Here is a 25,359-nt window from a genome sequence, read left to right as displayed (position 1 = left end):
AGGATCCATTAGTGAACAAGTAATATAATGCAAACTTTTCTCCACATCTGTTGCAATAAGAAACAAACTCATCTACATCTTGGATGTCCTGAGTGTCAGTACAATTTCAGCAAATTTTCATTTTGGGGCGAACTATAGTAACTGAATGGAACTGAAACATGAATGCACACAGTTGTTCAAAAGCTTAATTTACATTTCCATCATTTTTGAAATTAGATTAAAAACAGTTGCATTTTCACTGAGGTCCAGCAGATGCACACTGAGCAGACTTTCCCAGTTTAAATGACTAATTAATATTAAAGCACCTTGGAAAACCTATTGGCACAGCTAATAATTTCCAACATTAACAGAGTCAGGGCTTTTTCTTGAAAACCAGACATTGTGGGCCATTAGATGAAAAATGTGAACAGTAAGCCACAGAGAACAGTTGTCCCGTGCAGTTGCATCAGCCTGTGACGTTGAATGCATGGGGGAGAGAAGACCAACAGGCAGAGATAGATGGCGAGAGCTTGGGCTAGTTAATAAAGATCAGACTGCTTAGCCCAGTGGAGAATAAAAGGTGTACGAGGAGGACACATGAAATCACTGAGAACTCATTTAGAGAGGCACATTAAACTCTGTGCTGCAAACTGCATCTGCGCTCTTCACTCGAGGGAACAGGAGTAGAACATTATGAGGTCAACTGTGCATTGTTTATTTTATAGAGGCCTGTGTGTTTAATATCCCTTTGACATTGAATATTTATCTTTTACATCATGGGCACTGAAAGAGGAGGGCAGTGGATGTGCTTTGCACACGCCTGCAGGTTTAACTCACATACGGAAATTTAATATTGTGTAAGGATGCAGACATAAAATAAATGAGCCGAATACAAACAACTGATAAAATCGAATTCATAAATCACTCATTTTTCTAAAGTAACACTGTCCAGCAGGGACACCGGGATGGTAGCATTTATTTTTTGGCTTCCCTTGAGCTTGTTGTATTTTCATAAAGGTCCTAAAGGGTAATCAGCAAATATAAGCAGTGACTTCACAGCAGTGTGATTGGCTCATAAGCTTTTTCAGTGTCATTTTTCACAACTGGTCCACAAGAAGAGATGGATGGAATAAACATTGAGTAAACTATTCAGCAACAAAGTGATATCACCACTCTGATTCGGAAAGATCTGTCAGGTGAGGTGAGTTTTTAGTTTTCTTACACTTTTAGGATATTTGATTAGAAATATGTGGGGCAGGACTTAATTTGATTCAACGGGAACTGAGTGGATGGTGAAAAGAAGATGTTACATTGCAAATATTTTCTTAATTCCAAACATTATTCAATAGCCACACAACATGAGTGACGTCAGCAGAAAAGGAAAGCTGTTGGAGCACATTGTAACATTTCCTCTATTGTTACAACTAGATTTAAGTAAGCGTTAAATGACTACAAAATTTCTCTTAAAAAAAACACCTTTTGGTAAATGTAATCTTTAGCCAATCTCAAAATGAACACCCATTTTTTTTCGTACTGTACATTTTAACGTTGTGTTGCCTTAATTCATTTTTAGCATTTTTAGAATTAGCAATCATTTTTATTTTGAAATTCTGACTTCGATCTGTTTTCAGGATTTTTTGATGAATAAAGTTCAAACTAACAGTATTTACTTGAAATAGAATTTTAAAAATGCTATTCCTTATTCCTAAATTTAAGTATACATTATTATTATTCACCCCAAACGTTAAAAAAAAAAAAAAAAAAAAAAAAAACTTATTTCAGAAAGCCAATACAACCAAATTCATCAAATTTAAAAAATAGTTCTTACTAAGTTTATGTATGTTGATGGGTTCAGTTGGCATCCCTTCTCCTCCGTCACTCAGCGCTCGTATCTGAATGATGTAATCATCATCTCCAGGTAGCGTGAGCTCCACGGAGGTCAGATTTGTTGTTATTGTGTTCATTTCTTCGTGCCGGTTCCTTCTGTAAGACACCTGGAGAGAACCAATGACAGAGGCGCTAACAACCACTTAGATTTATTCACCACAAGCTATTTTAGTCGATAAAGGAAGTCAAATCAAATTATCATATACTGTAGGGAACTGTAGTGTTTATTAGCACACCTGGTGCTTTCGCTATACTGTACAGCACATATTTTGAAGATCTGCGGTATAAATTAGTTTTATTTTTATTTTCCGTTACCACTAAGGTGGGTAACCATCCAATAAAAGAAATATACAGTATACACTGTAATGCAGTTCAGGCGCGCAGATGGCACTGGGGACGGGGGGGACATGACCCCCCCCAGATTCATAGTAACCAGATCCGTCCCCCTCACTTTCTCAATGAAAGGTTCTATTGGTAAACAGAAGATTAATCTGAGTTTCCGCGATGTACATTAGACCCGGCCCGCCGCTCCTTTAAACGTGTTGTGAAACACGCTTTTGACCACTGTGTCTGACCGAGTCCCAAAACACACTTATAGCCAATCAGCGGTAAGGGGGCGTATCTTGTCCTGATAGCGAGAAGAGAGCGGCGCGCTCAATTTGAGTGCACAGGACGCATACTACTTTACATTTACATTTAGTCAATTAGCTGACGCTTTTATTTAGAGAGATGGTGGATAAAAAAGAGGGCTTACAATCAAGCAAGAGGTAGGACCCGTGTAAATATCGGAGCAGCTTTCCAACGGTGGAGAGAAACTCAAGGATTGGGAAGGGCTCGAATCGGACGACGAGTTTTATTTTTCATAGGTGATTAACGTTAACGATTTTGCGTTGTTTCACACAACTTATCCATGTTGGCTTTTGTTTGAATATGCTTGTGTGTCATCTTCGCATGTTTCCGCAATCGTTGTTGCCATGGTTGCGTATGCACGTGTGGGGTTAAGATTTCAAAATAGGGGCGATGCACGCTAGCCGAGAGAGCTCAACTTCACAAAACACATTCAAATAGAAAAAGCACCAGCAATTTAAGAAAACATCTTCATCAGTTTGACAGCACACGTGCTGCAAATACTCAACACAATGAAATTACCCCAACAAAAAGAAAATGTAAACAAATTTTTTTTTTTTTTTTTTTTTTTTTAGTATTGATTACCATTTGTATGTCCATATTTGTACAAATACCATGGTTAAACTATGGTTATAGTAGTAAATCCATGGTTAATTTCTTAATGATTACAGTAACCATTTTTTGTTAGCTTTTTTATATAATAAATGTATTTATTAATTAATTCATTTCAATAGTAAAACCACAGGCTATGGTTAGTTTTTGTAAGGTAAGTTGTAAAAGTAAGTTAGCCAGCTTACATAACCTTTCACAGGTACAGAAATTGGGTATTTAGTCAGCTTATTTAGGCTAATAATATCCATAAAAAAGCTAAGGAATCGTATGACCAGGATTGGTAAAATAAACAAAATATATTTTTTTCAGAGCAAACATTTATAAATTATGTCCCAGCCACATTTGTCACTTTACGGTTCCCTTAAATATTTCCGATCTGGTCTGTGTTTTTGCAGCACATTTCTTTATTTGTTTGTATTCTGAGTATTTGCAGCATGTATTGTCAAACTGATGAAGATGTTTTCATAATTTACAGGTATTTTTGTCATTTGCAGCATGTTTTCTCTCTCGGCCACCGTAGCAGGTCCTGTTGGTGTATAGGTGTGTTTGTTTTGGTGCTAAAGAATCGGGTCTGGGCAGATGCAGGCTGAAGCACAATAATAGTCTAACCATTGCTTAACCCACATTCTCACTACACACTGTTCTGTTGTTAATAAACACACATGACGATGGTGCTTCCACTGACGTTTATGTTCTCTGTGTGTATTGCTATGACTCCTGACCCCGGGGTCCTACGAGGAACTGGTAGCTGCCTCACTTGTGCCTGTAGCAGTAACCATAGTGATCATATACAGCTGCATCTCAAAATTTTAATTTCATGGAAAAGTTCTTTATTTTTTGTAATTTAATTCAAATAAGCTAACTTTCTTATATTCTAGATTCACAGACTGAAAATATTTCTGACTGAAATATTTCAATAGTTTTTTTTGTTTTAATTCTGATGGTGACTTACAGCTTAGAAAACTGAAAAGTAGGAAACTTAAAAATAAAGAAAAATCAAAATTAAAATCCGAAGTAGGTTTAATTATGCACTCAATACTTGGTTGGGGCTTCAGTGTGGCATGGCATGAAGGCGATCAGCCTGTGGCACTGCTGAGGTGTTACTGAAGACCAGGTTGCTTTGATAGCGTCCTTCAGCTCCTCTGTATTGTTTGACAGATGTTACTTCTCTTCCTCTTCATAATACCCCATAGATTCTCTATGAGGTTCAGGTCAGATGAGTGGGCTGGCCAATCAAGCACAGTAATATCATGGTCAGCAAACCACTTGGAAGTGTTTTTTTCACTGTGGGCGGGTGCTAACGTCCTACTAGAAGAGGAAATCAGCATCTCCATAAAGCTTGTCAGCAGATGGAAGATGGAAGTGCTCCCAAAATCTCCAGGTAGATGGCTGCATTGACTCTGGACTTGATAAAACACAATTGAGCAACACCTCCAGACTCCAGACCTTGATTTCCAAATGAAATGCTAAATTTACTTTCATCTGAAAAGAGGACTGTGGACCACTGAGCAACAGTCCAGTTCTTTTTCTCCTTACCCCAAGTGAGATGCTTCAGACGTTATTCTCTGGTTCAGGAGTGGCTTGGTTCTAGGAATGTGACAGCTGTAGCCCTTTTCCTGAAGACGTCTTGAGTGTGGTGACTCTTGATGCACTGACTTCAGCTTCAGTGCACTCCTTGTGACACTCCCAAGTTCAGCTTTTCCTGACAATCTTCCCAAGGCTGTGGTCATCCCTGTTGCTTGTGCACCTTTTCCTACCACACCTTTTACTTCCAGTCAACTTTCTATGAATATATTTTGATACAGCACTCTGTGAACAGCCAGCCCTTTCAGCAATTACCTTCTGAGGCTGAACGTCTTCTGGACAACTGTCAAGTCAGTAGTCTTTCCCATAATTGTGGTTGCATGTTCTAAACTAGTCCATGAGGTACACTGTATTTATACTCAAAATTTACCAAACTAATCAACCTCAAAATAGAATATTAAAATATTTGAGATACTGAATTTTTTATTTTCTTAAGATGTAAGTCGTAACCATGAGATATTAAAACAAAATATTTTTGAAATATTTCAGATTGTGTGCAATTAATCTAGAATATAAGAAAGTTTGCTTTTTTGAATTGTTACAAAAAATAAAGACCTCGTCTATGACCGAGGTGATGGTTTATATTGGACTGAAAAAATTTGACTGCTGGAGAGCTTGGTCCCCCCCAGTTAAAAAATCCCATCTGCGCCCCTGATGCAGTTGTTTCCTAAATGCTCACTGGAATAGAACAAGCTAATATGATTTAATGAAAATAAAGCCCTACAGTTTGGCTTTGAGGTTTACATTGCTGGGAAGCACTTACCTGATAACCAGTAACATCTGACTCCATCTCCAGAGAAATGACAGGCTCCCAATGAACAGTCAGCTTAGAGCCAATCAGATTCCACTCCACGTTCAAAGGTGGCTGCCCGGGTGCTGAGAGGAAACACCAGCATCAGTTACTGTACATGTGACCACATAATCCATTATGACATATCAACAAACAGACAGCCAGGCCAGGCACCTCTCCTGTCAATGTCATTATGTATTATACTATACTATAATATAGCGTAGAGTACTAGAACTATGAATGACTATTCTGGCATTTCAAACATGTATGACTTAATGCTTTCTTGGCAAAAAGCCAAAAAGCCCCCCCCCCCCCCATAAACAACAGCAACAAATACAAATAGTCACCAAGTATAATCACCCTCAAGAAAGGACAACAAACACATAAATAAAAACAGTGCATATGATTTGTATATTATATTCCAAGTCTTTTTTGTATTGAAGTTAAGGACTGCTTAGGTACTTTTGCTGGTCATTGTATTCTTTCGCTGCATCAGAAAGAGCAGCATGAACATTAATTTAAATATCTAATTTTGTTTCCCACTGACAAAACAGAAAGACATAAAGGTTTGGAACGATGACAGCTATTAAATGCTGACTTAAACTTATAACCAATAATCCTTCAAATCTTTATTTGTCTTTACATTTATTCAGCATGGACAAACTAGAAAAAAGTCACAGTAAATACATTTATAATGTTACAGTAAAAAGTAAAGTAGAAAAGAGTTATATTTTTTGCTATGTTTTTGATAAAATAAATGAACACTTAATGATATAAAAACGTAATAATTACAGTAAAGTATATCAAATGACATGTTTCTTTATCCTGTTTAAATACTGAAATTAGACAAAAAAAAAATAATGACATGACATAGCATAATATATAACTGCAGAGGCGATAAACTGTAAATAAACTGATAGATTTTAAGAAGCATATACTTACGGGACTTCTTTGTGGTCACATTGATGGTGGGAGACAGAGGGCCAGTTCCCGCCGTGTTGAAAGCGCTCACTGTCAGGAAATACTGAGTGTACTCTCTCAGTCCGCTGATGTTAACCTTGTTCTGATTGGCAGACACTCTGACTTTGCCCATGGTCTCTGGTTTTGTGTCATCCTCCCAGTACACCACCTGATTTCAAGAGCAATGGAGAGAAAGCACAGACTGTGGGATCTAAAGCCTCGCAGATATAATGCTACAGTGCCATTATGTTCAGTGCAGGAGAATTATTATACAGGAGTTTTTCCACTTTTTTCCACAAAGTGGGTTTGGGGTGACATGGATAAAGAGTTTCACAGAGGAATGTGTAATGTGTTCTCTGTGCCCTCAAAAAAGATGAAGAAAAGCCATTTCGTCCGTGCTGCAGAGAGGGCCTCCTATGCATACGGTAAGAACAGGGAACCCTATTCTTATTTTCAAATGGAGCATTTCCATGGGTACAGAGGGAACTTTGAGGTGCAGCGTGGGAGATGACAGGCTCTGACAGAACCCACGGTGCATTTCAAAACCGGACAGAGAGTCATTTCCATTTAGAAGAAGGGACGCACCTCGTAGCCCAACACTCTTTCTGGGGAAGCGCTGAGAATGTGCCAGATCACTTCAATTTCAGTGGCAGAAATGCTTCTGGCCCACATGCCATCTGGAATGCCACTGGGCTCTGAGAGGGAAGAGGAAAAGAGAAAGAGATGAATGCATAAAGACAAGGAGAAAAGAGAGAAGGAAATATGAGAAAAGAAGAGCAATAAGACAATACTAGGATAGAAAAAGGGAAGAAACTGAAATGAGACAAGATTAGAAGAGAAGACACAAGATGAGACAAAAAGCATGTCAGTGCACAAATCAGAGGATGATGAAAAATTACTTATAAATGACTGATGCAAAACCCTTTGTCTCTAAAATAGTAAATTACTAGCCTTTATTTTAACAGGATAGATGAGTGGCATGAAGGAACATTATCTGTACAGGAAATCAATTAATGCAGTAGCTTCCTGACACACCACTGTCTCCTCATCACTCCACGCTGTTATAGCTCATCTCAAACTGATCCTAACTAGCTGAAAGATTCCCACACTGCTGCTTCAAATGCTGAGCATGAGTTTCCAGAGCTCCAACCACCTGACATTTACAACACAACATCACATACAGCCAGTATAGTACATGCTTTACCTTGTACTTACTATAAAAAGAAGATTGCATTATGGATTCTTGGACATTTAGCAAAACATCAAATACATTTCCAGTTAAGAAAGTGTAAAGTATTGCTAAAACTGCCAGCAACAGCGTTGGAGTGACCCATAAAATGATATAGAATTACATAATCTAGATCTATAGCCTTTTCCTCGCTTTTCCTTGACCATTTGTTATAAAATGAGCCATGTTCTTTCAGCGCTGCACGTAATAAAGTGCTGGTGGTACAGGAATCAATCCTGGCCTGTTCTCTCAATTTTTTATGCACCTTTCAATGGATGAATAAATATATGGTGAAAAGAAAAATCCATTGAAAACACTGTAAATGAGTGAAACGGTAAGCTTTTGTGCGCTGCTCATAATGTGATTGACAGTCTCACCATTCTCAGCCGAGAACACAATGGTAACAGGGCTGAACGGTCCCTGGCCTTTGGTGTTGTAGGCTCCCACTTTGACGCCAAATGGAGAAAAGGGCGGGATGCTCTCGTTCCGGTAAACGTAACGGGACTGGGATGGTATGGAGCTGACGGCGTGCGTCCAGTTGACCTCCCCCAACGGCCGGAAAGCGATGATGTAGCCGAAACCATCTCCGTTTTGCAGGTCTTCAGGCACAGGCTGGGAGGGAAACAAGAAACTATAGTGATATTAAAACATACAGACCAGATCCAGCCTCAGGTTCACACCCAGTGCTTTTCCAAACCCCGCACAGTTTCCACAAAGTAATGCAACCTCTTGAGAGTGTAAATGAACTGCTTTCTAATATACAACCAAGTTTGAATTGAATGCTATTACGGGAGTAAAGGGCCCAGATGGAAAACAGGCTTGGCTTTGACTGAGGTAATAAACACCCTCATTCAATTCCATTTAATTAGCCAAAACTATTACCTCGCACAGAGGGAGTGATAATATAGACAGATGACTTACCTCCCATGTTATTACTAGCTCTGACTTGGAGCCACCCCCACCTCCGACATCGGAGGGGGCCGTGTCAGGAACTGCGAACAGAAAAACAAAGAAAAAACAGCTTGTTTTCAGTACAGCGGATATATACAGCCCCTACCTTCCTTATTATTTCTATTCCTTTTCTTTTACTTTTAAGCCTTACTTAATCAAGTATCTAATGCAACAAAGCTCCGGTCCCTTAGCAACTGCTTTAAAAAAAAATTCTGTGGGCAGCGTCTGAGCTAACTGCCTTTGTTTCTAGTGAATTTCACCATTTGCCAAGAGTCTCTCAACAATAATGCTCGAAGATTTCGTTCTATAACATACAAAGAGGCACTTGAGCATTGAATGCACCGAAATTGTATCGCTTCATCAAGGGACATTTGAACAATATAGACACTTGAACATTAGTGGATTTTCAACCTCAGACAGCACACCCACAGGATGCCCACAGTCGCTTTCTGACCATCTGATACCTACTGCATACAAAACTGGATTGCACTTTCTCGATCTGGCAAGCTCTGTTCTGATTGGCTGACTAATTAGATTTGTGTTCGGATGGTAGCTTCTGAGGATGAAATTATCCCTGCATTTGACCAAGTTTAAAATGTTATATTAAATCGGATCAGACGTAATTATGTCTGTGAAATAGTCTGTACTTAATACTTTAGTGAAGGGTAGAAATTCTGATCTTGGAGTAATTTTGCTTCTGATAACTTCTTTGTTAACCGGGTCAAAGAAAATTGCTAATGGAATTGACAGTTATGTATAAACACCATTCAATAGTTTAGGGTCAGTAATAAATGAATACTTAAATTCAGGAAGGATCAATTAAATTGATCATAAAGGACAGTAAAGGTATTTATAATTCATATTAGAAAGATTTCTGAAAATTCTAATTGCCATTACTGGAATAAATTATATCAGATACTAGTTATATCTAGTAATAAAATGTTCGTATATTGCTGATTTTACTGTATTTTTGATCAAATAAATGCAACCTTGGTAAGCATTAGAAACTTCTTTCAAAAACATTTAAAAAATCTCACTGAATCACTGAAATAATATAGTTTGAATGCACACATTATCAATAGCTAGTGATTAATAGTTAATCACATGGTGTAATATTGAGGATTTTTTTTCTGTAACAATGCACTAAAATAAGGGCAATGAATAACTAAACCATAAAAAATTCACAACATTGTAATTCCTACACTAAAATTATATTATATCAAAAATAAAATTGCCTAAAAGGAATTAATATTACATGGCAAAACTATTTAAATGAGATATTTTCTGATTTGACTTTCAGTTAAAAATGTGTGTATAAATCAAGAGCGCTGGTGACTCACCTGCATCTTCGGTTCTTGTTTTAAGAGAAGCGGGACTCGGTTCCCCCACGCCGACGCTGTTTCTCGCCAGCACTCTGAACTCAAACTCCACCCATGCGTTCAGATCCACCACCGTTGCCGTCAAGGTGTTCCCATCAATCACCTCCGGGACTGAGAGCAAACAGAAAAGCCACGGTTTAACTGAAAATACCTGGATTACAAGGTGCCACCATGAAAGTCAACAACAGGAGCACAACTTTGAGCCTATGTTTACAGTAAGCCAGAAGTGTCATAAAGCATAAAAAGAAATGTTCTATTTCAACATCTCTGTCTGGGTGGGATGTTGTTCGAATGAATTCAAATTCAAGCGGCAAGGCAGGAGAAAAGATTACGTCGTTTTGCCTTAGTACTTAGAGGGTACTTATATGTACTCAAAGTGAGCATAAGCTTCTTTCTTAAAAGCACATGAGACGTGCTATGGTAATTTCAGTCTCTCACTGAATTGATGCTCCGCTTGACTAGCTTTAGCTAATCCTGTATTGTTACCCGTGTTCACCGCTTGCCAGCCCACTGTGAAAGCTGTCTTGGCCTGAATGATATAGCTTGTGATGGGGCTGCCGTTATCCTGGCCGGGTCTCCAAGAAAGCTGAGCCGTGCTGTCTGTGATCTCCTCCACTGTTACACCATCTGGAGCTCCTGGGGGACCTGATTCAATCAGACAATTAGCAGTGAATTAGCAATTAGAAATGAAGTTACCTTGACTGACATCTAAACTTGCTCACCCCCTGCCAGGAAGCTCTCCGCTTATCGCCCTCAAAAACTGTGACATAAGGCCAGTCTCTAAAAGGCGTTATTACATTTTAAGCTGTTGCTTTTGTGGGGACGCTAGATCTCTTTGAGAATCACAGGAAAGCTTTTCAGAGGCTTGAGCTGTTTTCTTAACGGCTACAGCACGTCTTCCAATTAAAATGTGCAGAGAGTTGTCTTCCTTTGTCAAATTCACACTCTTTTGGGGGAATATATAACGAAATGGAGCATAATGTTTTGTGGTTTTGTCAGCGCAGGTGACTTGTAGCATCAATAGTAAGACCAGACAATGATTGCTTCTCACCAAAAAGGCACTCAAAGACAAATCATCAAGACAAACTGTAAAAAAAAAAAAAAAAAAAAACTTCATATTTGGTTTTGGTGTGAGGAGTTTACATGCAGTTTTGGTCTGACTAATATTTACATAATTCATTTTAAACCATGGCCCCCCATTGTGCATAATATTCAAAGGACGGACACTCTTAGTTTCTGTGAATTAAACTGCCGGAGGTTTTAGGAGCTGAATGTCCTTCAGGGGTCCCTCTCTTTTTACATTTCTGTTCCAGTTTCTTAATCTTAATAATCTTAATAATTAATTGTATGAATACTTTTTACTTACAATTTCTACCTCATACAACATTTTAGAGTTCGAAAGAACTAGTAAAATGAATATATATATATATACATTGAAAAATGCCTATTGAGTTTTGTGATTGTATTCATTTAAATGAGAGTGGGTGTAGAAAAGAATAAACACAATTTAAAATAATCACATTTTACAGCCTGAAATAAAGAGGGAGAAAGTTTTTGTTTTATCTAGCTGTATTTACTCAGTGCAATTTATAACATCAAAGTGAAAGATATAACACCAACATGTCAGAAAAAAAAAAAAAAAAAATCAGAATCAGTGAGTTAGAAAAAAGATCATCCCCACTCCTTAAAATGACTTGTAAACTCAATTAGGTGTAGTTAATCACCTTCTCAGTGGCACACAAGGCCATTTGACTTTTAACTGTGATTAGTTCAGCATGAAAAGAGCTTTTGTTCAACAGGGAGAGTACAACACAGATCCTCCCTGATCGGGACATCACTCCAAACTGGATGAAAGAGCCGGAGAAAACTGGTCAGAGAGGTGACCAAGAGGCCCATAGCAAACCTGAAGCAGTTACAGGAGTTTATGACAAAGAGTGATCATTGTGTGCCTGTGACAACAATATCACAAATTCTCCACAAATGTGGCTTGTACAGTAGAGTTGACATGCATCACGACTGAACTTTGCCAAAACACCTTGAAGATTCTGAAGCAGATGAGACTCAAATTGAATTATTTGGCCTCAACACCAAACTGTCTGGCAGAAATCGAATCCAGCTCACCATCCAAATAACAGCATTCCTCCAGTAAAGCATGTACTGTTATGGGGTGTTTCTCTGCAGGAGGGAAAAATGGATGGGGCAAAATACCATCAAATTTTTGAGGAAAATCTGTTGCCCTCTGCCAGAAAGTTGTCAATAGAAGAAGGTTTACCTGCCAACATGACAGTGACTTAAAGCACACAACAAAACTGAACACACAGTGGTTGAAGGAGAAAAAGGTGAATGTCCTAGCATGACCTAGTCAGAGCCCAGACTTAAACCCCACTGAAATCTTTGGAATGACTTTGCAGTCCACAAACGGTCACCACCATTTAAACTGAACTTGAGCAGTTCTGCAAAGAAGAGGGAGCAAATATTGCAAAGTCTAGAAAGTTATTAGAGACTAAAGACTGTAATGAAAGCAAAAGGTGGTTCAACAAAATACTGATACAAGGGGGTGTTCCTCTTTCTAACTCAGTGATTCTGTTTTTATTTTATTTTTTCTCACAAGTTGTGTGTGTGTGTTATATCTTTCACTTGGATGTTATAAGCTGCCCTGAATAAATACAGCTGAATAAAACAAAAACCGTGTCTGTCTTCACTTCATGCTGCAAAGCAACCAAATGTTATATCTATTTTCTATATCCACTGGACATTTCTAGGATCTAGAAATCAGACATTTATCATTTAACTCGCCATCTTAAGAGCGCAGTAGCTGTGACGTCAAAACCAGGAAGACAAATTCACCATGGGTTCCTTTAAGATCTTCCTATGGGATTTTATAATGGTGTTTTTCAGTTCATAAGTAAAATAAGGTCAGTGGTAAATATAACTTGACAATACTTTTTTTGTTGTACAATGTAAACTGCAAACACTTACACTCCAGATGCCTTAAGTAGTTACAAACCTACCACTCCCCCCCCCCCCCACCAAAAAAAAAGCAAAAAAGCATTTATTTTAAAATTATGCTTCAAAATGTGTGTTTTCAGTATGGGTGATTGTAGATTGAAACATACAAGTATAATCAATTAATGTTTAACGCAGACATTGTTTTACTCATAAATTGAAAAACCCTATTTTAAAAACCCATAAAAAAATATTGTTAGAGGCCCCCTTGAAAGTTTGCTGAGGTCCCGGCCCCCTGTTTGAGACAGAGACATGGCCCCACATTTAAAGAGCCTTATATAAGCCCAGCTGGTTTTATTTGCTTGCTACTGCCAGTTTGTACTTGTATTTTGTACTTGCTGAGTACATTTCCTTGGCAAAGCAAAGAAAGCTTTTTTAATCTTTCAATCAGGTTTTCCTTCCAAATCCAAACCCTGAATCTGAAGCTCCCCCGGTTGCCTGGCCGTCGCTCTCTTACCTTTCACGATTAAAATAGCCACAGCTGATAAACTCTCGACATCCGTGTCGACCACACAGACATATTTCCCGGCGTGTTTCAGCTGTATATTCCGTATCATCAAATCTCCAGATGTACTCTAGAGATATAAACACACACATACACATTACTATCTGCTACCAACTGGGCTTTAAAGCAACAGGAAGATGTGTGAGTTGTTTGCTATATTTGCCGACAAGTGCTTCAGTAAGTGTAGACACCCTGCTGGGTTTGGGAATGAAAATGTGGCCCAACTCCACAGCTAACGGATGACTTTTGGCAAAGGCTGTTCACTGCCATGTTTGAAACGTCCGTCATGGAGAAACATTTCCTCTGGCCAAGCCTTAGGCTTCTTCAACACTGCACAGAATCCAACTACCAAACTCACTTGCTAATTGGCTAATTAGAGCTTAATCACATTTAAGAGGTAGTGTGATTGGATTCAGTGTGCTGAAACCCTGTGATATGAAACCATACAAGTGATGAATACTAAATCCACACACGACAATTAAATGCCTTTGTTAATCTAATAAAGATGAAGAAAGTTGTTCATAAGAGTGGAGGTGAACTTCAAAAGCGCTCTGTCAAGGGAATAGATGAAGTACTGTGAAAACAGGTAAAGTAATAAAGATATTTCCTATTATATTCATGATGATACATGTAATTAAGAAGTAAAAAGAGCATGAGAATCCTCATACAGTATATTATAAAGTTATAATCATAATGAAGAACTTATGTACTGAAAAGTTCTTTCTGCTAAACTAACTTTTATTCTTAACATTTGAATCATATTAATTGATATACTGATTAACTGCATGCATTAACATATGCAGAGAATAGAATACAATTTAATTCAAAGACTGAAAGCACTGAATAGAACATTTTAAAAGAACAGACAACTTTGTAAAACTAAAACACTCCAGTATTTTGTTTCACTCCATTGCTCTCAATTTAGATGGTTTTTTAACAGAAGCATTTATGTATGCATTAAATTAGCATTCTATAAAGCCTTAACCCTCTATGGTACAGAGTTGTTATTGATATATCGCATTATGGGAATTAAAAGGGTAGGCCTTAAGGGAGCCAATGATGTGCTGTTTTTAAGTCACATGACAACTGAACGTCCCTCCAAAACTCCTTTTCCCACTGTCACCCTGACACAGAAGACACCTGTTGAAGTGCTCCAGAAATTGCTCGATTAAGTTAATTTGTAAACACATTTTCTCAAGGGGAATTTTTTTTGGAACATCTTTGGTAAGTAAATTAGATATTTTCATTCACAAATCAATTTCGTCGAACATAGTTTTACTGTAAATTAAGAAAATAGCAAGGTTGCCATATGGCAACTCTGTACCACAGTGGAACTGCAGTAATGTATTTCCACATTGGGATTTTTTTATAGATCGTAGCATCAATAAAATTATCTAGTTAATTATTGATTTGAAATGATAATTGTAGTAAAGTAGTATTTAAGTATAAATAACAGAATTATGTCTTCTTATCAGAAAATGAATACAGCAATATTTTTATGGAAAAGGCAATAGTAAGAGAGTAGAGTTGGCCTGTCATGGAGAAGAAAGGGAAGTGCAAATACCCTGGCTGCAGGGGGATCGTCTGCATGAAGTACAGCAAATGTGACTTGCACCTTTGCATCACAAAAAGGAACTGCTTTTCACAGGATGTCATGAAATGTGACATGAGCTGGATTGAGACATGTTCACATGGATGGACTGGGAAAACACATTTTTCTTCAGGGAGCTGCCTATCGTAATACCTGTAGTTGATGTTTTCATGTTCTACATGGTATTAAGGCATGTTCCAAGCTAGCATATATTTACTTAACTTGTATAAAATACTTTCAAAAAGACTTGTTTTTGTTGTTGGAAAATTTGTGGATGTTTAAATAAAAAATTGTCCATTTGCAAGCATTAATATAATACTTTTAAGTACAATTTTGAAGGTTAAAGGGTTAGTTCAGCCAAAACTAGTTGGAACATAATGCGTACCATAGAGGGTTAATAATAATAATAAAAAAAAAATTATATATATATATATATATATATATATATATATATATATATATATATATATATATAATAAAATGCATCAAGATTTCTTTATTTATGCAAATAAATAGTGCTATCAGTGTGTACATTTACTTCTTACTCGATTCACCAATCTGTCAAAAATCTTCAGTTCATTAAAACGGATACGTTATTGCTATTGTTTATAGACACTTACTCGCTTGGATGTTGATATTGTCTATGCAGCACTGAAGTCTTTGGCACAGACAACTTCACTAATTTAATAAAAAGCGCTTAGATTTCAAATCAATTAAATTACATGAGATAAGATGTATGCTCTTATCTGAGGGGAAGATTGTGGTTGGCAAACAAGAGGTAAATCTGCAATTTCAGCAGTAAGGGCATTAGGCTAAAAATTTTGTTTCATTATGGAAATGAATTCATCCAAGCTGTGAACTTCATGTTGATAATCCTACAAGACGGGTGGCATCTGCGAATTTATAATAAGAACTGGAATATAATTACTGATAAGAATCACTCGCTTGAAGATGAGAGCGTATGTGTTCCAAATGCTCAGAGTTATCACCAAATTAACAGAATTATATAAAAGTCAAAAATAATTGTATTTTACTGTTGCTTTCCACATAACTCATTTAATTCTCTGAAATATGCAACCTTATTTGAAAAATAAATCATCTTTTTGATGGCTTTGGGGGTGGTGATTAATGAATCTGTTTAAGGGATGCTCAGTTGAATCATGCACATCCAATATTGACCAGTCAGTCCTCATTAGGGCATTCTCTCAGTCTTTAAAATCATTACTATTTCTAGAAAGGCATCATTACATCCCAGAGAAAAGCAGTCTGAGATCTGACCATTCAAAAGCCATATGAGGATATTACACTTGAGATCACTGAAGGCTAAACTTTAATGGATTGATTTTTATTATGTGAAGAGGAGGGAAAATAGCTCAAAGTGAACATATTGGGCTGCTAAGCAGTGGAAGGAACAGCTAAAAACCTCAAAAAGAGAGTGATGAATAGATCTCTGCCAAGTCTCCCACACTTTAACAGTAGGTCTGGCTCAGAGGACAATAGCATTGTACAGTAAACTACTGGATCAGCTCCCTCAGAATCTGACATTTGTTGAGTATAATGAGTATAATAAATTAATTTCATTGTAAAGCTGTATAGCATGGTACACAGTATAGTACAGAGACATTAAATTAACACTTAGGGGCCTATTTTAATGATCTAAATGCAAAGTGTAAAGCACATGGCGCAGGTGCACTGAGGGCGTGTCCAAAAATAAATTAATAAATAATGGCCGTAACGTTCAATAAACCAATCAGAGTGTCATCTCCCATTCCCTTTAAGAGCGGGATGTGCTCGCGCCATGGGGCATCACTATTTACATGGCGGAAAAGCTGAACGCTTCTCAAGCAAAGAAACCAATCTGCTCGTGTGCCTGAGCAGATCATCTACAGGACAATCAGGAATCCACCAAAGCATCCACAGGTGAAGAAGGTGTGGGATGAAGTAGAATTTCATTCATCATTATAAGTAGTAATGGGCTGAATTGCTAATATGTAGCCTAATTCTAATACATGCAATGACTATCCTATTTATTAAATTTTTATATTTATGTGGCCTACACAATAATATTCTTTTACACTGTTATCCTTTTGTTTTTAATATTTGGCATGTTTGTGTGATGCGCATCCCTGTGTGTAATAAGCAAAGTCAATGCGCACTGTGGACCCGCCCAGACCCGCATTTTCTACCAACACGCTCTTTAAATAACACAAAAAATTGCGTCATTGACTTTAGACTAGGTTTGAGTTGGTCTATGGCGCAGTCTATTTTCAGCAATGCGCCAGCAATGTGCCGGAACACACCTCTTTTTTAGACCAGCACGCCAATGGGCGCACAAATGGCCACACATGCATTTGCGCCGGGTGTATGATAGGGCCCTCAGTATTTTTCTACATTAGAAAGGCTTTACACAAAGAAATGAATAGTAATATTTATACATTTGTTTAAAATCATTTGCATTCACATATATTCTGATGCAGACTCCAGTCATATGATCAGCCAAATAAAAGTTATTAAATTAAATTAGTCCACAACAGCTGTCATATTTGCAATTTGAGTGCAGATTTAACTCTAACGTTGTGTTCTATTCATTTTGACATAGAGAGGATTTTCTTTGCAACAAAAATGCTAATTAATTATATCACATAGGAGTAAAACTTACTAACTTTTCTCCCACAGGGAATAACAACTCCCATCCTCATTCTGGAGCTGCCCAATTGCCGACCTCATCGATTTGAACTTATGAACCTCAGTTTTTGACACTAACACAAATTGATGAAGCCTACAATCAATCAGTTACAAAAAGGGATACAAAACATGCTAACGGAAAGAAAACAGCAAAAAGAATGAATGCAAGATTGGTGATAATATTGCATTATGATAGGTTTACAAACAATTTTCAGAAGACCTGGTCATTTTTGACTGGGAAAACCAAATTAGGTAAAGGATAATCAGCACAGCACAAGTGTGAATAAACTTGAAGTGTGAAATGCTAGATTTTTGATGAACATCTTAACAAACGTCTATGACACATTAAACAGTATAAAGCATTATACAGACAGAAAGAATATATATATATAAAAATACGACTTACCCCACCCACATGCTCATAATGTTGGTCCAGTTTATTGAGGAGCTGCCCATTGAAGGCCCAGGAGAATGAAACATCCAGAGCGGGGTCACAGGAGATCTGGCAGGGGAGTACGATGCTCTCCCCAACAATGATCTCCATGTCAACTGGACCCTGGGTGATCTGTGTGGGATCTGCTCAAAAGCACACATAAGGTTGATTAATTTAAATGAATAATAAATGTAAATATATACGCACACTGTACAGTATATACAAATTCTAAACCATAGAATTAAATCGCAGTGTTTTTAAACAGATGACTCTAAGATTTACAGCAAAAAAAAAATAAAAAATAAAATAAATGAAGTATTAGAAAATATTAATTATAATTGAGTTTATTTAAAGAAAGTGTAATTTTTTCAGTAAACCAATTTTTTTTTTTTTTTTATGTAAAAAAGGGTTTCCCCCGTACCGAAACTGTGTCATCAAATCTAAGGTATGTACACACACACACACACACACACACAAAAGAGAATAAATAGGGTCAATTTGGGTTCAATTTCAGAATAATTTGTTTTAGTTTTTTAATAATTTGTTACAATAAATTATTATTTTTTTTCAATTCTGAAAATTAAATAGAAGAAAAAAAGTCAATTTCAAATGATCAAGGGAAATTCATTTTCTGTTCAACTGACATGACCCCTTTAATAACATCAATGTTTTTACAAGTGCCCAGTAGCTAAATGCAGAGGTTACTTCCATTAAGATTCATATTCAAATCTGTTGGCGTGGAATCTGCTGTAAAAGACTAATCTCAGCAAAACCCAGAGTGCAAATGCCGCATTCTATATTTTTCTCTCTAAATTGTGTAAGCACAACCTATAACCTACACCCTCACACACTCCATTAGTGTAATCCAGGGTAATTGCAATGCCATAAGCAGAGCGTGGAAATGGGTAATTACAACAACACACAAAAAGCCTCTGTATCCCATCCCTGTTGAGTTCAACAAAGACAAAAAAAAAAAGGAAAGAAAACAAACCTTTGTCACATTTATAACATGAAACCTCATTGGTTCTTGGATGTCATGTGACTGAACATGTCATAACAGAAATTTCATGACACAAAAAGCAGTGATGTTTGATGTTATACATGCCTTTCCATACATAATTTAGATTGTTTTTGGAAGTAAATACCCACTTACATATTGCTCAGTTTATCGTATATGCTACCTTATGTCCTTTTTGGAGCTTGAAACTGTTGGACTCCATTGACTTCCATTGTATGGACAAAATCAGTTGAGACATTCATCAAAATATCTTTGTTAGTGTTACACAAACGAAAGAAACAAATGAGGGAATTGACTTTTTATTTTTGGATGAACTATCTCTTTCAGAAACTGTCATGATTTTGATTAATTGTGCAGCTGTATCAAGAACCCAATTGCCTGAAACCTTAAAACCCCAGAGTTTGTAAAGATATCACCACTTCCCACATAATATTTCCGCAGCTGAACGAAAATCTAAAATAACTTCTATCTGCAGAAAAAGCAAAGAGGAAGCCCAAACTGTAATAATGTTACAGTAATCCATACCTGTGACTAATAGTCTTCCTGTAGTGCTGGCCACACCAAACTGGTTTCTAGCCAAGCAAGCGTAGTTTCCCCCGTCCATCTTGGTCACATTTGTTATTCTAAGTGTTCCATCAGGGAGTAAAGTTATCCTAAAGGAGAGAAGCACAATCCCCTCAAATCAAATTTAAACTTGGTAAACTCATAATGGAGCTAGATTCCGAGTACAAATGTGTTTTACATTTCGGGAACAGTAGAAAATGTAGTAAGAAGAACATAATGTGTTTCTTTAGAATGGCACATTAATCTCTGTACATTGGACACTATCCATGACAGCCAACGAAGCTGAAGAGTGTGCATTCACACGAACAATCATTTAAACGTAAACGTGCATCGCTCAATCTACTGCCCCATCATTTGAATTAGACTTCCTTCCAAACCTTCATGACTTTTTCTACAATTTTAACATACTCTTAATATACATGCTCTTAAGAAATACAACCCTTATTTTCTCATGTACATGTTAAGTGCCTAGAATCTTAAGCGATTTCAGTTTCATTTACAGTAATTGCTATTTACGTGTAACTGCAATCCATGACTTGAACCCTTTACAACTCTGTTTAACAAGCCTCTCACACTGTTGCTGGTGTTTTGTCTTGGCTGTGTGGATGGGGGCAATTTTAGTTCTGCAATATGTAGTTACACCAGTAATTCAAAAATTGCACGACTGGGTTAGAGGAAAAGTTTTTGGTTTATCAGCTGATTAATTTATTTTAAAAGAATGGGTTGTGACTTCTTTGATATAATTACAGTATATGTAGGTTCCAATTTGACATTTAGATATCCACTAATATTTCAAATTTTGTATTGTATTGTATTTTATGTTGTTGGGTATCACAAAACGGAATATAATACGAAAAAGTAGGTACTATCTTGCAGCGGTCTCCTTTCCCCCACAATGCATTGCATCACGTCACGTTGGGGAGAGAATTTACCAAAGCCGCCTTGAGAGCATTGAGAGTGACTAGAAAGAGACGAGTAGTAGACGAGAGTATTCAGATTATAGATAAATAGATAAATACATAGATATATATATATATATATAGATAGACTACATATATAGATAGATAGACAGACAGATAGATGGAGAGATATCGACCAACAGCGACCCAAACACACTCACTTCCCTACAGCACAAGCTTTCCAACGCAGTTTACATGGGACGGCACCCACACAAGCTCCTGTCAAACACAGCGACAGACACACGGCTACGTTTGCAACAACATTTTCACTGGAGGAAGAGATAAACGCTTAGAAACGTCCATATATCTAGCATGATGCCTTCTATTTCTAGGTGACAAAGACAAAATCTATCAGTACTACGACACTATGACAAAGGTTACCGATACTTATCTGAACTAACGTCATGATCACTGCCACTAGATATAAAGAAAACAATGATTTTTTTTTCAATCGTTGCTACTCAATGACAGTAAAAAAAAAAAAAAAAAAAAAAATTATATATATATATATATATATATATATATATATATATATATATATATATATATATATATATATATAGATGTGTGTGTGTGTGTGTGTGTGTGTGTGTCGGTATTGTGCACTGCTGCTCGTAAACTAGCTCCAGTGCTCATTGCTGCAATGCTAAATGATAGCAACTCACCAGGACACTTCACCAACTCCACTCATTCTCAATTCCTCATTTGCCCTCTCACGGCTGGCTCGATCGAAAATACACTGCTGTGGGTCATCATACATGTTGGCTCTTGCCACCTCTTCCTCATCCAAGTCAGTCGCTATAGGTCTGATGCTGCACGCGTTACAGGCAGGTTTTTGAGCTCGTAATCACTATTTCATATCACTACTAACGACTTTGTACCGTTCCAGGCATGTTACGCCAAACTTTCTGAGCGCAAGGAATTGTAACTAGATTATTTATTTTATTGCAATGTTGCATTGACCTAAAATTGTTTTTTCAACGTGTACCGCTTGCATAAACAGTGCATCAGCAGGCAGTATTATTCGTAGGGGCTGTCATCGTTGTTTCGCATGCTGTGTGACCTCGGAACTCGGAGTACATTGATCTAGTATGAGACACGAAGTCATGGGTTTGATTGCCGTTCCAGTGCACTTTCACGGGCTTAAGGTTGTAAAAACACGGGATACGGGTTGCCTGGAACGCGGCATCATACTAGACGGAGGCTACCTTTCCTCGACCTCTCCCAAATGTAAATATGACGTAAAGCCGACTTTTCAGTCTTCAGTCTCACATGATCCTTCAAAAATCATTCTAATATGATTTAAGCCTCAGGAAACAATTCTTATTATATTCAATGTTGAAACGGTTGTGCTGCTTTATATTTCGTGGAAACTGATTTTTTAAGTAAGTTAAAAAAAACAGCAGTTATTTGTTGTAGAATGTTTTCCATAACAACGTAAAAGACTTTACTGTCACTTTTCAACAATTTATTGCTCAAGAAAATTCATTTCTTTATAAAAATTCTTACTGACCCCAAATTTTTCAACAGTAGTGTATATACTTATTGAGATCTAAACTAAAAAGATTTATATACATCCAAAACTACTTAGTAACGTTAATATTCTAAGGCAATTATATTATTTTTATAAAATATTTTGATATTTTTCTCTAGATTTCTAGCATATTTATAGTGTAACAACCATTCCTGTAATTGTAAGTTCTTGTATCTTGGGTTAAATTCAAAATTATTTTCAAGGCTTTCTCATTTTTAAAAGGTAATGGTAATATTTGTGATGGCATATAGATGTACAGCAGTGTTTGATTTATGGAAAAATATATATAATTGCCCCTGGGCCTCCTTACGTATCACCAGCTATTCACATGATATTATCCAGAGCAGCAGACAGCAAACGCTGGAAACCCAGTCCTGGAATGCTAATGTTGTAATGCACAATTCCCCAGCAATGCGCTTACAGTTAAATTGGACTTTGGCCGTCTCAACGAATGCTCTCAAAACAAACAACTGTGGCTTAATGCAAATCTATTGTTTTCCTACAGTAGTTCTGCACCCTTGACAGGATTCTCCTCATACTATTTAATCCAACTGCATTATAAAAAGAGCCAGGCTTGCGATCCGCTGTGCTTCCTCAAGCGGCCTCCTACCAGGAATCATTTCATACTTGACAGACTTAACCCAAAATGCCGAGCGACCTCCTGCTGGCCCGGCCTAATGGCCTGCTTCATAATTCATGAGTGTTATGGTCAGTGAGCTACCACAATTGGCAATGCGGCTTCCTTTTGATAACTGTTCAGTTGCAGGCTGTGCACAGATAGTGTGAACATAGCAGGGCTGCTGGGGTGAAGCCTTGAACGAATAGATGGTCAGAATGAATGAAAAAGAAGAATTAAGGACAAGAATACAAACAAAAGAGAGAGAAAAAGATTGTATCCGTACCTGTCTGTGCTCTGCACTGGTTCATTTCCTTTCCTCCACGTGCTGATGGCTGTGGGAAAGGCCTGCGGCCTGCACTCCATGGTGACTGTGCTGCCCGTCTTGGCTTTAAGCAGAGCTCTGAGAGGGCTTCTGGAAAAGTCTGGGGGCGAGGCTATGGAAAAACACATGGCCAAGAGAGTCAAACTGCCGCCTCAGGCTCGGATGCCCTGCATGTATTACTGTAAACGGACAGCAGCGCCGAAAGCAGCATTGTGTGTGTGTGTGTGTGTGTGTGTGTGTGTGTGTGTGTGTGTGTGTGCACTGCTGATGTAGGACCACTTTAGCATTTTCTCTTAAAGGAACAGTTCAAGGCAAATTCTGGAGGCACTTCACTTGCACACTGCCTGTTGTTTTAGCGCTTCACTAAAGGAATTATGCAAATCAGGTAAGAAAATTAGTGATGAATGCAATTTGCACTGTGCAGTTCCCCATCATGTGGGTGGTTTTGAGCCTTGTGATTATGTGCGGGATGTAGTCTACTACCACAATCTTACCAAATCTTTATTTGGACTATCTGAGGGGAGAAAAAAAGGCAAAAATAATACTATTGGGACATTATTTTCCATCATTTGATCCCTTTTAGGATAAAATCAAAAACCTAGTGGAATTCTCCATCCATCCATCCATCTAAATGTTAACTGAAATAAAAAATATTAATAGGATTATTTCGGCTAGTTTCCAAAGCAAGATTTCTCTTTTTCGTTTAATTTACCTTAATGTTCTAAAATACAATGTTCTAATAACTTCCATAAAATGTAAATGTTCTAATAACTCAAATAAAATGAATAATATATAATAATCTAATAATCTATATAGACATATTTAAATACAACAAAAACTAATAAAAATTACAAAAACTTTAACTAAAATTAACATGAAAGCATGAAAACATAAAAATAAAAATAAAATTCAAAATGTTAACAAAAAATATAATAGTATCTCAAAGACTCTAAAATAGCACTGGTTTGATCAAATGTATGCATCCTTGGTAAATTATAAGGGATTTATAAATAAAAAAACAAAACAAAAAAAAACATAAAAACAAAACAAAAACAAAAAAAATCTTACTGACACTAAACTTTTATAATAAAAAAATTAAATAAACAACACACTAGTGTACAGCAACCTGAACATTAAAAAATAATAGAGCTGTAGTCAAGTCCGGCTTTGTCGAGTCCAAGTCAAGTCCAAGTCCAGGACTAGTCGAGACCGAGTCAAGACCGAGTCCAAAGAGGTTCGAGTCCAAGTCAAGTCCAAGTCCAAAAGTTTCGAGTCCAAGTCCAAGACCGAGTCCAAATGAGTGAAAAAAGGGTCCTATTCAAGACCACATACTTAACTACTGATAATGTTTGTGATGCGAGAGAAAGCATATCTCCTATTCTAAGAAAATCATTTTACATTATTATTTGTAATGATCAAAAAGCATGTGCAAAGTAACAACTCTGTAGGACAGGGGTCTCCAAACTACATCCTGAATGGCCAATGTCCTGAAAAGTTTAGCTCCAACCGGCCTTAAAACACCTGGAAGATTAGTGTGTCTAGTAAGAGCTTGAGTGTGTATAATTAGGGTTAAAGCTAACAGGGGCGTTAAACAAGATCCTGGGCCCTATGCATAGGCAGTCCTGATGGGCCCCCATGCCCCCCACCCATGAAAATATCCAGGTAAAATAAAATATATTTCAGATTCATACTTTTCAAGGGCCCTCTCTTCCTTTGGGGCCTTGCTAATGAGTACTGGTTTTACCCCCAGTCCGACCCTGGGAGCTAAACTTGGATAAACAAACAAAGTTTGGAACTGTGAGGTCAAATAATTTTTATGTCCTTTATTTTTTGTTGACATTATATCTGTGGTCAAAAATGTATATGACTATGCCTAATTGGCACAGTGCACAGACACACGCAAAGCTCGGGATATGACAAATGCACGCAGCAAGGCTAGAATGGATACGTTTGGCTCTACTGGGCATGCGCACATAAATACAGCGAAATTTTTGTCATACTGTGCTAGTGTTTGCATAGACTAGTCGAGCACTGTCGGAAACAATCGACTACTCCAGCATGCATTAACCATAATTCACACAAAGTACGACGTGAATTTTAGAATTACAATATTGCGTGGAGCTGTT

General features: G+C 37.3%; 1 protein-coding gene across 1 annotated transcript in view; it reads right to left on the bottom strand.

The window, feature by feature from the left end:
- LOC127945171 (contactin-3-like) overlaps positions 1–25,359 on the bottom strand; it is a 63,739-nt gene that overhangs the window by 6,290 nt on the left and 32,090 nt on the right. The window contains exons 10-21 of the mRNA XM_052541765.1: positions 23,195–23,345; positions 19,761–19,888; positions 18,191–18,360; positions 13,461–13,578; positions 10,484–10,642; positions 9,959–10,108; positions 8,589–8,659; positions 8,045–8,279; positions 7,025–7,134; positions 6,422–6,608; positions 5,453–5,565; positions 1,808–1,973 (exon numbers count right to left, since the gene is read on the bottom strand). Coding sequence (XP_052397725.1) covers positions 1,808–1,973; positions 5,453–5,565; positions 6,422–6,608; positions 7,025–7,134; positions 8,045–8,279; positions 8,589–8,659; positions 9,959–10,108; positions 10,484–10,642; positions 13,461–13,578; positions 18,191–18,360; positions 19,761–19,888; positions 23,195–23,345 — 1,758 coding nt within the window. The remainder of the gene's footprint in view (positions 1–1,807; positions 1,974–5,452; positions 5,566–6,421; positions 6,609–7,024; positions 7,135–8,044; positions 8,280–8,588; positions 8,660–9,958; positions 10,109–10,483; positions 10,643–13,460; positions 13,579–18,190; positions 18,361–19,760; positions 19,889–23,194; positions 23,346–25,359) is intronic.

The sequence above is a fragment of the Carassius gibelio genome, chromosome A23 (genome assembly GCF_023724105.1).
Source record: "Carassius gibelio isolate Cgi1373 ecotype wild population from Czech Republic chromosome A23, carGib1.2-hapl.c, whole genome shotgun sequence".
NCBI classification, from domain to species: Eukaryota; Metazoa; Chordata; class Actinopteri; order Cypriniformes; family Cyprinidae; genus Carassius; species Carassius gibelio.
Note: the sequence above shows the minus strand (reverse complement) of the source record. Positions and strands in the feature narration are given on the sequence as shown.